The sequence below is a fragment of the Vombatus ursinus genome, unplaced genomic scaffold (genome assembly GCF_900497805.2).
Source record: "Vombatus ursinus unplaced genomic scaffold, bare-nosed wombat genome assembly UNPS02014832.1, whole genome shotgun sequence".
NCBI classification, from domain to species: domain Eukaryota; kingdom Metazoa; phylum Chordata; class Mammalia; order Diprotodontia; family Vombatidae; genus Vombatus; species Vombatus ursinus.
Genome location: NW_020954610.1, coordinates 66724667 through 66741052, shown reverse-complemented (window position 1 = coordinate 66741052; position 16386 = coordinate 66724667). Strand labels below are relative to the sequence as shown.

The following is a 16386-nucleotide window of genomic DNA, read 5'->3' as shown; positions in this document are numbered from 1 at the left end:
AGCCTCAAAATATGGTCAATTTCATTTTTTGTGGTGCTGTTCCATTCTCACCATAGACTATACTTCTCCTCCTAAAAGTCCTAACTCTTTTGAAAATTTTCATGATAGGAGTGCACGTTAAATTATCTGCATATTTTCCAATATATCTCACCATCTTCCTCTGTAACTACCTATGCACTGAAGTAAGAGTATAAAGCTTTGTTCGGGATGTGAGGATCTCATCGAGTTATAAGGCTTTTTTTTTTCTACTTTATTCTCCATAACAGATGGAGAATCAAGTTATGACTATCTTCATTGTGAGAATAACCTTTGTATAACAAATAGTTAAATTATGCATCCAAGGATGACAAATTCTAACTCATTTATTTTTCTCTCCAAGGCAATCCTATAAGCCATTCTTCTATGTAGCTATAATTTCAGTATTGGATTTGGATTTCAACTATAGTGAATGACAATATGGATGTTTCATTTCTTCCAGCTGTGTATGTCAACACATTTGCCAACAGTACTCAATGTGAGATTTTTCAGACTGTTAATATTAAGAATTGATCTAAAAGTTTGCCTCTTTGTACCTGCTAAACACCTTGCCTAACATTCCTACTACAGCTATAGAAGTAGGAGACAACACAGAACCGAAGAACATGTATCATTAATTGCTCTATGAAAGGCAGTACGGTATAATGAATAGATGAGTCGTGTTAGGCAGGTAGCTATGACTACAGATCCTGCCTCGGATACATACTGTATGGCCTGTGCAAGTAATGTGCTATGTATCATTGCTTTGGACAATAGTCTAAGACTAGGTCGGAGACAAATAGCCAATGTGTATCAGCAGAAGGTGTTGCCACAAGAAACTTCTTTTTTAAATTAAATTTACTTTTTGGTAACTTTAATCTACAACATTTCAGTAGACAGGCTTGTGAGAAATTAAATTTCTATGGCTTAGTTTTTTTTTTTTGTTTTGTTTTGTGTTGTTTTTTTAAGAAGACCCAGGCATCATGTATCAAACAAGATGGAGGACTAATTATTTTTTCCTAGTCCTCATGAACTCTCAAAACTCCCCGGAAATAAATTCCCCAGAAGAAGTAAAGCAACTGCAAGTGTCTTCAAAGGCCAAGGCATAAAGAAGCCTAAAAGGTAACACCTGATAAATTAACAGCAAAGAAGGCTAATCCCTAACCTGTTCACCTGGCACACCTTCCCTTTACAAGCCCCAAGACCTTAGGTGATACAACACAACCCAATAGTTAGTGCTCTGGTTCTTCTTGCTGCTGCAGTCTCTATCAGCATACCCTGCCCTTATCGCCACCATTTTGTGGCAACAAGCAGCATATCTTTTAACCCACTTCCTAGTGGAAATAGGAGGTAAGGGAAAGCAAAAACATATTGTCTGGGCCAGTAGTACTCAAAAAGACTAAGGAACTATGAGAACCTAAATGGGGCATCAGCATGTATGGGTTGGACCAAAACTGATGGAAAAGGGGCTAGTATCCACCTGAGGCTTGAGTGCCCTCAGAAGTCACTTAGGGCATAGACTGAGATTAGTGAAAAGTTAGTCTTCCATAGTGAGAGGAGACACGCCCACCCCATCCCCTTTTCAAAGTAACTTGGCTTTGTATCTTTTTCCTCCCCAGAAATCATGACAGCATCCTGTAGCAATGGCAGTCACAGCAATGACCCTTGGTCATGCCACCTTTGCCCAAAGATGCCTGAAGATATCATTAGCTGAGATTAAGATGTCTTCTTGTTTCAGTTTAATTATGTCCTTTGGGAAATAGTAAGATCACTCTTGCAGTATGTTGCAGATAGGTATACGTATCTCAAGTGTTTTTAAGAGGTATGAGATGATAAGCACTTAGACTGACAAATTCCTGGCACATAGGTGGTTAATAAATGCTTGTTCCCTTCTGTTTCCCCCAGAAGGTATTTTTTTCAGTTATGGAGTATAGTAGATGAGCTCTGAAGTCCTTTCTAACATAATTCTTACCCTGCAAGTACAAAATACTTCTTTAATTCTTTCTTTCTACAATTTCAGGCTGTATAATAACTAATATGTCAAACGAAAATTCCCAGAGCCTTTGGAGAAGATACCAATGACTGTGTCCTAATATTGACCGAGCATTACTTCTCTGTCTGATTCTCCAAACGGAACCAAGGGATGGATATGGGTAACATGGCTTGCCTCTGACCGTGAAGATAAGGCTGCCACACCTCTGGTAGAAGATCTAAAGTTCTCTGATTACATCTGCATTATGACAGGGGACATCACAACCTGTGGTAGCAATTTTTTTTTTGCTAATTTGATGGAAAAGGATAATCTAGAGTTCCTAGACCCCTGTATGCCCATATCACCTGTGAATTATTAGTGATGACACAACCAGAGATTATTTTAGCTGGAATTGTTTATGCCAGGCTCCTGACACAGTTATGGAGGGGATCTAGTGACACAGCTGTTGATCAAATAGACATTGATATCCATGCATGAATATTCCAACTTTGGCTTACCAATGCCAAAGATATAAGGAAACATAGAAGAATGTTCTTTCCTCATGAATGAAAGAATCTGTTCCAGCTGTTAACCAATCTGGATAACTGGTGATAATCCAGTCATAGCCTACCTGGACTTTTTTCTGTGAAAACAACTCAAAGGATAAGGATTCCAAGATTGACCCCAACTAATTCTCAACCCTCTTCTCCAAAGTGCTACAGTTGCCTCCCTAGAATTAGTTGCTATGCAATATGTTCTGAGTCAAGGATCATCTTGACTCCAGAGTGATGACAATTGGATCACCCTATTATTGTGTTTGCTAGTGATGTTCAGGCTCAGTAGTCATCATGCGCCCTTCCTTCTCTGCCCCAACTCCAGTCCTTTAAATGCTACAAAAGTATCCAAGAATGAGGTTTCTCCATAAGTGATCCTAAGAGTTAAAGGGTACTTGTTCATACTGCTGTGAGCTGGCAGCATCTACATCCTAGGACAAGGAGCCAAACTATAAAGCCTCACCAGGAAGGCTTTAAAGATGGTCTCGTGGACCATGTTGGAGCTACAAATACTATGACAAATTTTGGTTTGTCAATCTGGACAAATAAGCTGCTTCAGCCAAACCAGGAAATTGCTTTTTAATCATTGGAGTGAGGTCCGAAGGGAGGCTTGACACTGACCTTTTCATACCAAGGGGGTTGGGTGATACAAATTTGTATGGTCTTTGTTCCTGGCAAGGGAAAAGGGCAATGACTTGTATATGAACTAAGTCCTACACCATGTTCTGAAAGTGAAAAAGGACAATTCTTTCATAACGTGGTCACACTGTGTATTACAAATAACTCTTGAGGTTGGTGATCACAGTGTGGAAAAGAAGAGGTGGAACAGAGAAATCCACATTGAAAGGCACCATCTTGGAGATTCTGATTATGTGAGTACTGCTGCTGTGCTGAGGCACCCTTGGTACATCTTCTGACAGTTTATATGAATAGTCTATTAAAGGAGCAGACCTTTGTATTTGGCAAGGAAAATCTAGTAAAGCAATGTGGTGCTTCTGGAACAGTGAGGGGTTGATGCTTGGCCCTTTTATTTTTATATATATATATATATATATATGTATAATAAAAGGTCATGGAAACACTCCTTCTTGGAAGCCAAGATGATTCTAAAACTGTTATGCTATAATAAACACTTTCATGCATATTCCTATGTATAGTAACATTTGGGTGCTAGTCTTTTATAAGTGGTACCATGGTATCTTGGTACATCTTGTCCAAGCTATAAATGCTTAGATACAAGTATTTATTAAATACCTGCTATGTGCCTGGAAGAGTACTAGATGCTATGGATATGGAGATAAAAGATACAAGTTCCTCTTCTCAAAAAACTTGCATCCTACTAGGGGAAACAGATGCCTGTGTAAGTATACACAAAATAGTACAAGGCAGCGCAAAGAGGGTACCAAGAATTTCAGAGTAGCAGCTAGGAATCCAGGAAAAGGTTTGTGTAGAAGGGGTGCTTGAACTGAGTCTGCAATGAAGTCAATTCTGACACGGGAACAAAATCATTCTAAGCACACGTGGATGTTCTGTGCAAAGGCACCAAAAGAGGAATGGGCATGCTAGTGGCAAACACCAAGGAAGTCTGTCTGGCAGAATGTTTGTGAAGGATTTAATTTGTTTTAGGCTAGGATAAATAAGGATCCTTTGCATGATGAGTAGGGAATTGGCATGTTTGGTGACTTAGGAAGATCACTGGCAACTGTTTTGAAGGATGGATTAGAGGAGAGACTTGAAGCAAGGGAGGTCCATAGTAGTAACCCAGGCAGAGGTGACAAATTATTCCTTTAAGGTAGAGGCTGAGCCCTGAAAGGGGGAAAGATGTGAAACATCAAAGTAGAATTAAAAAGATCTGGGAAATGATTACATATGTAGGGTTAAAGAGTGAGGCATCAAGAATGACTAGAAAGACAGTACTACCTTTGAAAGAAAGATGTTCAGAAGAGAAAAAGGTAAGTTCTATTTTGGACATGTTTGAGATGTCCAGAGGATAGTCAATTCAAAATGCCCAATAAGTAGCTGCTGATGTGGGACTGGCACTCCAGAGAGCCTGGAGCTGGATATGTGATCCGAGAGTTAGCTATATAGAGTAAGTGAAACTCTCAGGAGCTAACGAGGCCATCCAGTAAGATTACATCCAGTAAGATTGGCGGGTGGAACTAGAAAAGGGTAGTAACATGAAAACTCAGAGAGGAGAAAAGCAGTTGATAGTGACAAATGCTGCTGTAAGGTCAAGAATAAGGATTAGGAAAAGATCATGAAATTTGTCAAACGAGATTGCTAACTTTGAAGAGAGCAATTTCAGCCAAGTTGACAACTCCGAGTTGAAAGTGCAGGACAGGGAGAAGAAGCAGAGGAAAATGTAGACCACTTTAACTTAGGAGTTTTAATTTGAACATGGAAGGGGAGATTTAGGATGATAGTTTGAAGGCCTAGTGAAGGGTTTGGTGTTTTGGTTTGTTTTAAGGACAGGGAAGACTAGAATAGGTAAGGAAAGATTGTGGGGGAAATATGCTGTAAAAGATTAGGATGGGAGCAAGGACATGAAGAGTTGGCAAGTAGCAAGGCGATGCTTCATTAAAACTGGAGAAAAGGAGAAGAGAGTAGGGGATGATATACAAAAGGCATTGACAGAAGAATACTGGGAGAGGGAACTTATGTTGAATGATAGGAGGCAAGGTCTCCAAATGACAGGAGAAGAAACATAAAAAGATTATAAAATAGTTTTTGTGGGCAATGGGATAGTTTTTTATAGATAGGGAAAGAGATCATAAAAAAAAACAAGGAATAGAGAGGATCACAGAAGATAAAATGGACAGTGATTATATAAAATTAATGTTTTATATTTTTCCATAAATAAAACCCATAAAGGTAAAATTTGGAAGGGAAAGCATTGATGGGGGGGTGGGGGGTGGAAATCTTTGCACCAAGTTTCTCTGAAAGTTGTTCCCAGGATCCATAAGGAACTGATCCAAACCTACAAAATTGCCACTTCACCAATAAATAAATGGTCAAAGTACAGGAATAAGCAGTTCTCAAAGAAATCAACAATCAACCAGCCATGTTAAGTTTTTTTAAAATGCAAATTAAAGCAATTCTAAAGTTCATCTCCCCCTCCCTTTTCCCCAGATTGGCAAAGATGAAGAGGAAAAAAAAAATGTTGAAGGAGCTGCAGAAAAACAGGGATGCCAGTACACTGGTCCAGGCTTTCTAGAAAGTAATTTAGCACTATATACCTGAAATATTACTAAACTGTGCACATCCTTTGACCCAGAAACACCACTACTAGGCCTAGACCGCAAAAGAATTGGAGGGAGGAAAAGAATATATAGTGGGGGAAAAAAACCCAAACCCTGGGAACCAAGGGTTATTTCTTAGGGAGGAGGGGACCTTGGGCAGGACAGCTGAGCAAATCCTGGTGTATGAATAGAATTGTACCACATGAAGTGATTTTTTTTTCAAATGAGGGATATACATAGAGTAAAGGCTGAAATTTATTCTCCAACCTCAATACATACAATAAAGAACTCTAATTTTGTGCTTCATTTACATTAGCAGTAAAAAAAAAAAAAGTAACAGTGAATGAAACAGGAGATTTAAAGTACTGTGACGAAGCAATTGCAGAAAAAAATAGGGCTACCCACAAAGAGATGGAAAGTTTCTGAACAAGAGTGGAGCAAATCGTTACCCAGCACTTAACAAACCTAAAGAAAAGCCCTCAAGCCTCTTCCCATGATGCATTTTTTAATACTGCCTTTTCAGAGAAACCTGGAAAGGGTTATGTGAAGTGAGTGGAAACAGAATAATGTATGCAGTTAAAAAAATGTAAAAACAAGCCACTTTTTGACTTTAGAACTCTAACCATGGCCCTAAATTGCCATGAGTCCAGAGGCCCCAAGGTGAAGTCCATCAACCAGCATTTATTAAGTGCCTACTATGAACATACCAGCACCATGCTAAGCATTTGCAATACAAAGAAATGCAAAAAGACAGTCCCTTCCCTCAAGGAGCTTGCAGTCTAACAGGAGAGAGAAAATAAGAACAACATACAAACAAGATAGAAAAAAGTTGGGGGTAGTCTCAGAAGGAAAACACCAGCCAGACTTCTTAGTAAGATTTTGGCTCCAGATTGAAAGAAGCCAGGAAGTAGAAGGAAGGAGAGAAAATTCCAGGCATAGGGACTCAGCAGCCTGAAAAAGCCTGGAGTCAGAGACTGAGTGTCATATTCAAGGAACAACTAGGAAGCTGGTGTCACATGGATCATGGAATACATGGAAGGGAGTAAAGTGTAAGAAGACTGGAAAGGTAGAAGTTATGCAAGACTTTGAATGCCAAAGAAAGGATTTTACATTTGATCCTGGATATGATTGGGAGTCACTGAAGTTGATTGAATTGGGATGAGGGTAACATGGGCAGACCTGTGCTTTAGGAAAATCACACTGTCAGCTGAGAATGGAGAGGAGGAGAGACCTGAGGCAGGAAGACAAAAAACATAACTATTTTCCAAAACAAAAAAAAATTTAGTGAGAAGAATGGTATTGCTTCACATATTTTTGCAAATCTAATGTCTGGTTTCATAGACAAGCTGATTCTCATATCTGCTTGTGTACTCACCTTAAATGCATGTGATTTTTTTTTGGCTGAAAGGCATAAAGAAAATATGGTCTCAAACAGATATGTAGTTGGAAGAAAGGTTCATTTCAGGCAAATATTGTTATGAAAATAGTTTTGACCTCATGAACTCCCTTAAAGGATCTTAGAGACCCCCAGGGATCCTTAGACCTCTCCACTTCAAGAACTACTGCTCTAGGTTATCAATTTCTTGTTTTGTCAATTAGGGGGTTTTCTTTTTTGTAAATGACCCTCCATTTGTTGTACATTCTCAGATGTACTTGCATGCAATTGTATTGCATGCAAATTGTATGCAATACCTGGATAGTTCAAAAGTTCTATACTGTCATCCCTGTGGGCACTCATTCCACTCCAGAATATGGCAACCCATCCATGCCTTCTCTTCCCCTAAGACTCCCATCCAAATACTGCCATATGTCTTAGGGAAAGAAGGAACCCTTGTCCTGCCCTGGACCTTCCTCCACTTCTCTTGTCACTGGGCTGTACATTTGTTATCCTTTGCTATCAATAGCTCCCACACTTTTTTTTAAAAATGTTTCATGCACATTTTTTTAAGTTACTATCCCTTTCCATTGTTTCTTCCTGTTGGTCCCAATTCTCCCCTACCATTTGAACTGAACAAATTTAATTCCTCTTCCAGAGGACAACCTTTCAAACACTTGAAAACAGTGATCACTGAGAGAATTCTAATGTAAGTTCCTTGAGGACTGGGTCTCTCTTTTGTCTCTGTATACCCAAGGCCTAGCACTGAACTGTCGACATTCCCTGACAGGTAGTCAGAGGTAGTCAGTAGACAAAGAGGAAAGGGTGGGGCATTCACGGCATGTGACCTCACCAGTTTTGACAACTAACCTTACCCCTCCGAGTCATCTTCCCTACTTTCTGGACTTAAAACACGCTGGAAATATTGCAGTACCTTTCCTCAGCATCTGGGGCCTCCTCACTCTGCATCATCTTCCACCCTATACCCATACCTACTAGCCTACTCACCATGGATTATTCCCTCTCCACCCACACCAGGGCCTCGCTGTATTCTCTCATTGGTAAATTCCTCCGGGAGCCTCTATGTAAAGGGAACCAGGTCTACCTGCCTCCATTAGCAGTCCTCATTTTTTAGGTTCCTTGTTTGTGTTCCCCTGTTAGAATGTAAGCTCCTTGGCAGGCACTATCATTTTTCCTTCTGCTTGTATTTATAGCCCCCTGCACCTAGAACAGGGCCCGTCTTAATAAATGCTTATTTCCTTCCCTGTCAATCTGCCACTCCTCTGAAGTCGGTAGTTTTTTTTTTGTTTGTTGTTTTGTTTTGTTTTTTTTTAAGGCTCCGGAGGAGAAAGTGAGGCTGGTGACTTTGCACCCCCCTCTCATGACAACACCTCCCTGATGTCATAGTCCTTTTCTAGGACGAAGGGCAAACAGCAGTAGCAATTGTCTAGGATACCGAGAGGTGTCCGTAGTTACCCAGCTCGCCATGCATCAGAGGCCAAACCAGCCTCCAAAGCTAGCTCTCCATCCACTCTACTTGCTAGTTTCTACCTTTCACACAATAGGCCTTTAAACCAAAGCGTGTTGAATTGCATGAGGTCAAATCTCGTTAGTAGTTCAAAGAAGAGATTCCTTTGGCAACCCAGCATCCCTAAGAAGCCCTAAGTAAATGCTCTTGAATAGTTTTAAAAATAAGGAAGTAAAGTCCTGGACCCAGCTCTCTACCGTCAAGAATATTTAAATACCAAGGGGTGGAGGGAGAAACTAAACGTTCCCCACTATTTAGAGGCGAACCCAGACTCTTGGGCTAAAACCCTGCGGACTCAGGCAAGGTTTCGAGAGGAGCCGCCACCCTTCAAGGGTCCAAAAGCTGCCGTCATTCCCAAGCGTCCTAAAGCCCTCTCGGAGGAGGGACTAGCGCCCAGGTGGCTTGGCTGAGCTGGTGCCCCAGGGCTGGAGAGGGAGAGCTGGGGCGGAGTCACCCGAGGACGGGAGGCGAGACCATGGGGCCTCCCGGGGTAGTGCTGGTGATGGGAGTGAGCGGCTCGGGAAAGTAGGTATTTAGGTTGGGGTCGCGCGCGTCCCCACGCCAGGGCGGGAGGAAGCAGGAGGTCGGGGATGAGTCTGCAACAGGCGCTCAGTGGACACTGAGAGCCAAGGAGGGGAGGACGGGTGGGACGTCAGGGAGCGGAGCCGCGGGGTCCAGCGGCCGAGGGAGACAGAGCCTGCGGGGACGTGGAGTTGGGTCTCCGCAGCTCACCTGCAGACTTCACAGCAGCTGCGTGAGCAAGCTGCAAGGGGTCATTTCGGGATGGCTCGCCCCGAAGGCCCAGGGAAGCCGCGGGGCTCCGGATCCAGGTTCTCGCTCCGCCCAGGCCAAGGCCCACGCAATGTCACGTTGTGCGTGACCGCCCCATTCATGAATCGGATTCGCCGACTGCACCGCGTTGGCACGCTTTGGGCTTGTAAAGGGTCCAGATGTTAAGAGCCACAGTTTTCCCCTGCCTTGGCCCCCCACCCAATCTAGAAACCTCACTGACCCCGGTGACCGACATTAGGCCACTAAAGACTCATTAAGAGTGCAGAGCGGCACCCCCCCCCAGCACACCCACCCACGTGCTGAGTGAGCCACATTTTAAAAACAGACTTTAGCACCCTAAAGAGATAACTTGGCTCTTTCCCTACCTTCTGCTAGGCTCTCTCTCTCTCCACCCCCCCACCCCCCCCTTAGTTAATGTTTAACAACTCTAAGGCAGACTTTTATAAGACCTAGTAGCTGGAAAGGATGGCTCTGAGGGAGTGAATTAGAATTGTTTAGGCTGTAATTTAAGTACAGTTTTAAGAGAAAAACTGTGCAGCTGGCAGCTGGCACATGGTAGGTGTTTAATATATGCTTGTTGGTTTATAAAGTGACAGTGAAAAAGTCACTTTACCTCGAAACTGAAATTTCCTTATCACCAAATAATGCCACCTTCATTTTAATTATTTATTTAAAATATCTATTTAAATTATTTTGTCCTTATTAGACTTGAGATCAAGGGTTGTCTTTTGTCTTTGTGATACCAGTGCTTACCACAGCGCTTGGCACGTTGTACTAGATTAATGAATAATTGACTTTGAATTGGCTCTTTAAACACTGGAATTAATTCTTCAGACAGTTCTGAGGCAGTTGGTAAAGAGTTGTACCTGCAGTCAGGAAACCAAGGTTCCTATTTCTACTCTGACACTTACTAGCTGTGTGACCCTGGGCAAGTCACAGGCATGTGGTCCACTTCCAGACCCAGGTACTCTTATCCCTCCTTTTCAGCAACCTTTTGTGTGCTGTTTTCTTCCATTAGAATGTAAGCTCCTTGAGGGCAGGTACTGTCATTCTTTCCACTTCTATGGCTTCTTTGATAAGTTAAAAAAAAAATCTAAATGTGTTGTGGATACTAATACTCCACTGAACCCTTCCCTCAATAAAATTCCATCACCTTACTTTTTAAGAGGGAAAAACATTTTAATAAGAACCTGAAAAAAAAATGGAATAGACTGAACTACAGGGTTACAAATTTAGAGCTTGAAGGGACCTTAGAATTCAAATGGCCTAACCCCCTCATTTTACATAAGAGGAATCTGGATCCCAGACAGGTTAGTGATTTTTGAAAAGTCATACAACAGTGACTTGCCCAAGGTCAAACAGGTAGTGAGGTGTAGGCAGATATTTGTATCCTCAATAGTATGGGGAGGGGCAGCTAGTTGGTGCAGTGGATAGAGCACCAGCTCTGGAGTCAGGAGGACCTGAGTTCAAATGTGACTTCAGACACATAACACAGTGCCCTTACGAGCTGTGTGACTTTAGCAAGTCACTTAACCTCAATTGCCTCGCAAAAAAAAATAATAATAATAATAATATGGGGAAAAGAATGTTCACCCTGGAGTCAGAGGCTCTAGGTTCAAATCTTTCCTTTAATAATTAATATTGATATAACTTCAGGCAAAGCTTTTAATATCCCTGGTCCTCTGTTTCCTCATCTGTAAAAGGAGGGGATTGACCTTGGCCTGAAATTCCTTCTAGCTCTAAACCTATGATCCTATCATCTCATCTACTAGGATCCTTAGATTCTAACTTCAGCAGCCTTTCTAATACAATGATGCATTTTCCTATCATGCAAGATTTGATCAGATAGCCCAAAGGCCATTGCTTATTTTTTTTTCTTAAAGCTAAAATGTATTCTGTGCAAGGTTTCACTGTGCATGAGACATTCTGTTTCACTCTTGCTTACACACAGTGAGTAAGTGCACCAGCCCCTTGGCTCAAGTTTATAGGTCTCCCATGGAGAAGGGGGTCAGGCCAGCTCTTTTTAAAAAAATCAGTAATTGCTACTCAATTCTTTGTTCCATTTACTGAGGCCAGTTAAGGCCAAACAGTTGATGATCATTATTTCTGTTTATAATATTTTTCACATTCTAATACCATCCATGGCAGCAGAGAAAGCTATTTCTTGGGCCCTCACTCACCCCCTCTCAATGATAGGGAAGACTATGAAATACTAATAGTCTGAACATTGCTGTATTCTTTTACAGATCAACAGTGGGATCACTCCTGGCAACTGAGGTACTGTTCTGTTATGTGTCCTCACAGGTGTATGGGCCTGCTCTATTATCTTTTTCTCTCCAGAACCTGCAGTTCCCTCTATCTATTATTTTTTAACCATGCCTATCATTTCATTGGTGTTCATAGCCCCTGGTGAATAACTCTTACAAATGAAAATTGGTTTTTTGGGTTTTTTTGGTGAGGCAATTGGGGTTAAGTGACTTACCCAGGGTCACACAGCTAGTAAGTGTCAAGTGTCAAGTGTCTGAGATTTGAACTTAGGTCTTCCTGACTCCAAGGCTGGTGTTCTATCCACTGCACTGCCTAGCTACCCCTCCAACTTTTCAATGTAGAGATTTAAAAGCTTGACTGGCCTGCTCACTAAGAGGTTGAATGACTTGCCAGAATGTCTCAGAAGTGAGACTTAAACCCAGACCTCCCAGAGTCTGAGAATAGCATGGCATCCTCTTTGCTACACTGCCACTTATCCCCTTGTTCCCTCTATATCAGGGGTTTTTAACTTGGGGTGTGTGAACTTGGTTTTTAAAAATATTTTGATGACTATATTTAAATATAACTAGTTTCCTTTATAATCTTATGTATTTTATTTTACATATTTAAAAATATTCTGAGAAGGGGGCCTTGGGCTTCACGAACAGGATCTATGACACAGAAAAGGTTAAGAATTCCTGCTCTTTGTGTGACCCTGGGCAAGTCATTTAACGCCAATTGCCTCACCAAAAACAGCAAAAAAAAAAAAAATTCCTGCTCTTATTGTGCATAAAATGCAAACTTCTTATTTATTTCATTTTCTATCTTGGTATTTGAAATAACGATGCATGAAGAACAACATGGTGCCGTACAAATGAAAAGCACCATTTGAAATGAGTCTTTTCTCTTGTACATAATGCACAAGTTTTGGGGTGGGTTTATTGCTATGTGAGACAGAAGCAGTGAGGTGGCACAATGAATAGAGTGTAGGACTCGGCATGTGAAAGACCCAAGTTCAAATCCTGCCTCAGACATTGACTAGCTTTATAAGTCTGGGCAAGTCACTTAACCTCTGTCAACTTCAGTTTCCTCATCTGTAAAATGGGGATAATATTGGCACCTTTGTGAGGATCAAATGTTATATATGGTAAAGTGCTTTATATACCTTAAATGCTAGCTATTATAATGGGGAGAAAGTTCCCGTCACTGTTCTTGACCAGGCAGTGTTGATAACCATTTGATGATTATAATTTGGACTGTTCAACCTCCCATATGTGATATTTTAGGTTGTGTTTTGTTTTTGTTTTTTTTTTAAGCTGGGGTGGAAATTCTACGATGCAGATGATTACCATCCTGAAGAAAATCGAAAAAAGATGGGGAAAGGAATACCACTGAATGATCAGGTAATTTAATGCTACAATAAGATATGTAAGAAAGAACACTGGACCTGAAGTTGGAGAAAAGACCTGAGTTTGGCTCTACCACTTAATTCTTAGGAGCTCAGTTTTGTCTTTTTGAAAGAAGGGAAGGGGAAAAGGAAAAGGGAGAAAAAAGGAGAGAGAGAAAGAGAGAAAGTTCAGGACTATCATTCCAGTGGCGTAGGGAGCTCCTACACCACATACAACTTAGAGTCTTATGAGAGGTGAAATCCCTTGTCCTTGGTCAGGTATAGCCAATATGTTTCAGAGGTAAGACTTGAACCCAGATATTCCTGGTGCCAAGGGTCACCATTTGTGCAGTATGCCATCCTTCCTGTTCAATGGGAATAATCCTTGAGCTACCTACCTCTCAGGGTTCTAGTGAAGATCAAATAGAAATAAGTCTAAAAGCCTTCCTTCCCTTAGCATTGAGATCAGGAGGGTGTATTCTAGGATGGTTAATATGCTTATCTTACCTTTGCCCACCAGTCATGAGGAGAAGAGTCAGGCTCCAGGACAGGGCAGATATCAAAGATCACTTGAAAGTCAGAGGGCTCAAGCAAGGGAATGTTTGTGAAGTGTTTGAAAGAGACTAGAATCAAGTGGATACAGATACAACTATTATCACTTTCTTCGGACTTGACCCATGCTCACCCCACCCCCAATTTGATTTCAAGCCAAGTTATTACATTTTCTTGTCTATTCTCCATTGTCAGTGTTTTTATTATATGTGGCCCTCAACCAACAATATTAGGTCTCTCTGTTAGGAATTACAAGGGATTGGATAACTTTTAAGACTGCACTTTCTGTACTGTAAGGAATCTAGCCAGGGACATGATGGTAAATGTTTAACAATCAGCTCTTGGGGGGGGTTGTATACGTGACACACTTTTAAGTTTAAATGCATTATTAACATTTTCCCCATTGCTTTCTTAAGTTTCAACAACAAATAGAACAGTCAGTCAAGTCCTCATTTGTAGTGTTTGCCAGTTTCCGAGGTATAAATGCTCACCCTGAAAATTTAATCATCAGCTTTCACAGCCATTTCAAGTTGGCTTCCACATTCCCATGGATATAGTTTTTGTCTTTCACAGTGTGAATCTTTGACATTCAAGACCAGATTCACAATATTTGAAGTTAAGAAAGATAATTAGGATAATGGAGCTCCTCTTTAAATATGAGTATGTGTCACAAATCACTACAAACAGGATACGAGTGATTGTGTTAATAATTGTAATGTACAGAAGCAGAATCAGGGGCTGCCCCTTTTAGCTCACTTGGTTAGAGCACAGTTCAGATGAGGCTAGAGTCTTAAGTAATCAGGCACCCAACAAACATTATAATTTACTATGGATGAACAGATTTAATGAACTCATTACAGAATCACAGAACTATTCAGCCCCTGACATAAAGGGGATAGGCATGGAGTAGTGAGACAACACTGACCTTAGCATCAGGTCTAGACTCAAGACCCCATTTCATTGCTTACTAGCCATGTGACCCTGGGCAAGTTACTTAGCATCCTTGAAACCTCAGATTACTTATCTGGGCAATAGAAATACTTGCACTACAGGGTTATTGTGGGGAGGGGAACTACTTTATAAACTATGATGTGCTATATACCCATTTTTTTTCCTTAGCATCAATGATTTCACTGATATACGAAGCTTTTAGTGAGGAGTTTCCTCTGCCAGTATAGATTGGCACCTTTTCTGCAACCTAAAGAGTTACCTAGAACACAGAGAAGTCAAGTGACTACCCAGGGTCACAGAGTCAGTATAAGGCAGAAGTAGAAATTGAATCCAGAGTCGTCCTGACTCTGAAGCCACCTTTATATCCACCGTGTTCCCCTGCCTCTCATGCTATGATTGTCTACTAGATTTTAGTATGATTCCTTGAGAGTAGGGACCATGTCTCCATCATCTTTGAATCTCTCCTAGTGCATCACACATGCTTTGCACATAGCAGATTGTTAATTGGTAGATTGGTAAATTGATAGCAAGGAGAATATGGTTGGATCAGCATAAATCCATCATGACTACTGGAAAGAACAACTCTAATCCCTGCTGATGATGTACTAGTAGTGTTAGCATTCTAAGCAAAAGAGAATATTAGATTTGCTCTTTATAATAGAATAGGAAAGCTAAAGCAGGTACAGAAAACCAATTTACTAAATCATGTTAATATTTTTCCAGCCCACGCTTTTCCTAAACTTTCCAATCTACACAACAGAATAAATTAGACTTTTACTATGACATCTACAGCAGCTAGATTGAGCAATGGCTAGACCACCAGGCCTGGAGTCAGGAAGACTCCTCTTCCTGAGTTAAAATCTAGCCGTAGACTTTTACTAGCTGTGTGACCCTGGGCAAGTCACGTAACTCTGCCTCAGTTTCCTCATCTGTAAAATGAGCTGGAGAAGGAAATGGCAAACCACTGCCATATCTTTGCTAAGCAGACCACAAAAGGTGTCATGAAGAGTCAGATACTATTGAAAAATGACTAAACAACAACAACAAATGAGACCCACAGTAGCTATGTGGAAGCCTCACCTAACCCCAGAATGTAATGAAGTGGTTTGATGCTATTTCAGTTCAACAATTCCAAAAATATAGAGAACCAAGACACTGTGTTGGAATGGAAACATAAACAAGAAATAGCGTTTGCCCTCTTCAAGCTTACAATCTAGTAGGCAATTAGGTGACACAGTGGATAGAGCATGAAATTTGGAGTAAGGAAGACCTGAAGTTGAAACCTGCTTCAGATATTTACTAGCTAGGAGGACCTTCATGTTGGATGGAGGCACTATGGAAAATTTTTAGAAAAATATGACCAAGAGTTGTATAGGATGAGAAGGCATGGATGGGTAGTAGTCTGTACCATTGGAGGAAATAACTACATTGATGATATCAGAAAGTCAAGGAAGATGTAAATGGTCCCATCTTATTAAATTTATCATGTTAGTTACTGAAATGTTTTTAGCTAAAGACTAATCATGATTCCAGAGGATCAGTGATGAAGCATTCTACCCACCTTCTGATGGAGAAGGAGGGAATCATATTGCAGAATGAGACATACATTTTCAGGACTGGCCAATATGGGAATTTATTTCACTTGACTGTGCCTATTGGTTATAAGGATTTTTTTCCTTTTATTTTTTCACAGTTTTTCTTTTTTCTTTCTTTCTTTTCTTTTTTTAGGGGGGGAGGGAGAGGAGTAGGGATCAGGAGGAAAGATGGGGATAGC

General features: G+C 41.0%; 1 protein-coding gene across 3 annotated transcripts in view; it reads left to right on the top strand.

Annotated features, from left to right (window-relative positions):
• Window positions 1-8980: 8980 nt before the first annotated feature.
• Window positions 8981-16386, top strand: part of LOC114025987 (probable gluconokinase) — a 13902-nt gene continuing 6496 nt past the window's right edge. The window contains exons 1-3 of one of the 3 annotated variants that reach the window (XM_027839542.1): window positions 8981-9208; window positions 11722-11752; window positions 13039-13125. In XM_027839542.1, coding sequence (XP_027695343.1) covers window positions 9159-9208; window positions 11722-11752; window positions 13039-13125 — 168 coding nt within the window. In that variant the 5' untranslated portion in view covers window positions 8981-9158. Of the gene's footprint in view, window positions 9213-11721; window positions 11753-13038; window positions 13126-16386 lie in introns of all 3 variants that reach the window. The other 2 variants (XM_027839543.1, XM_027839544.1) reach the window with 2 other exon arrangements.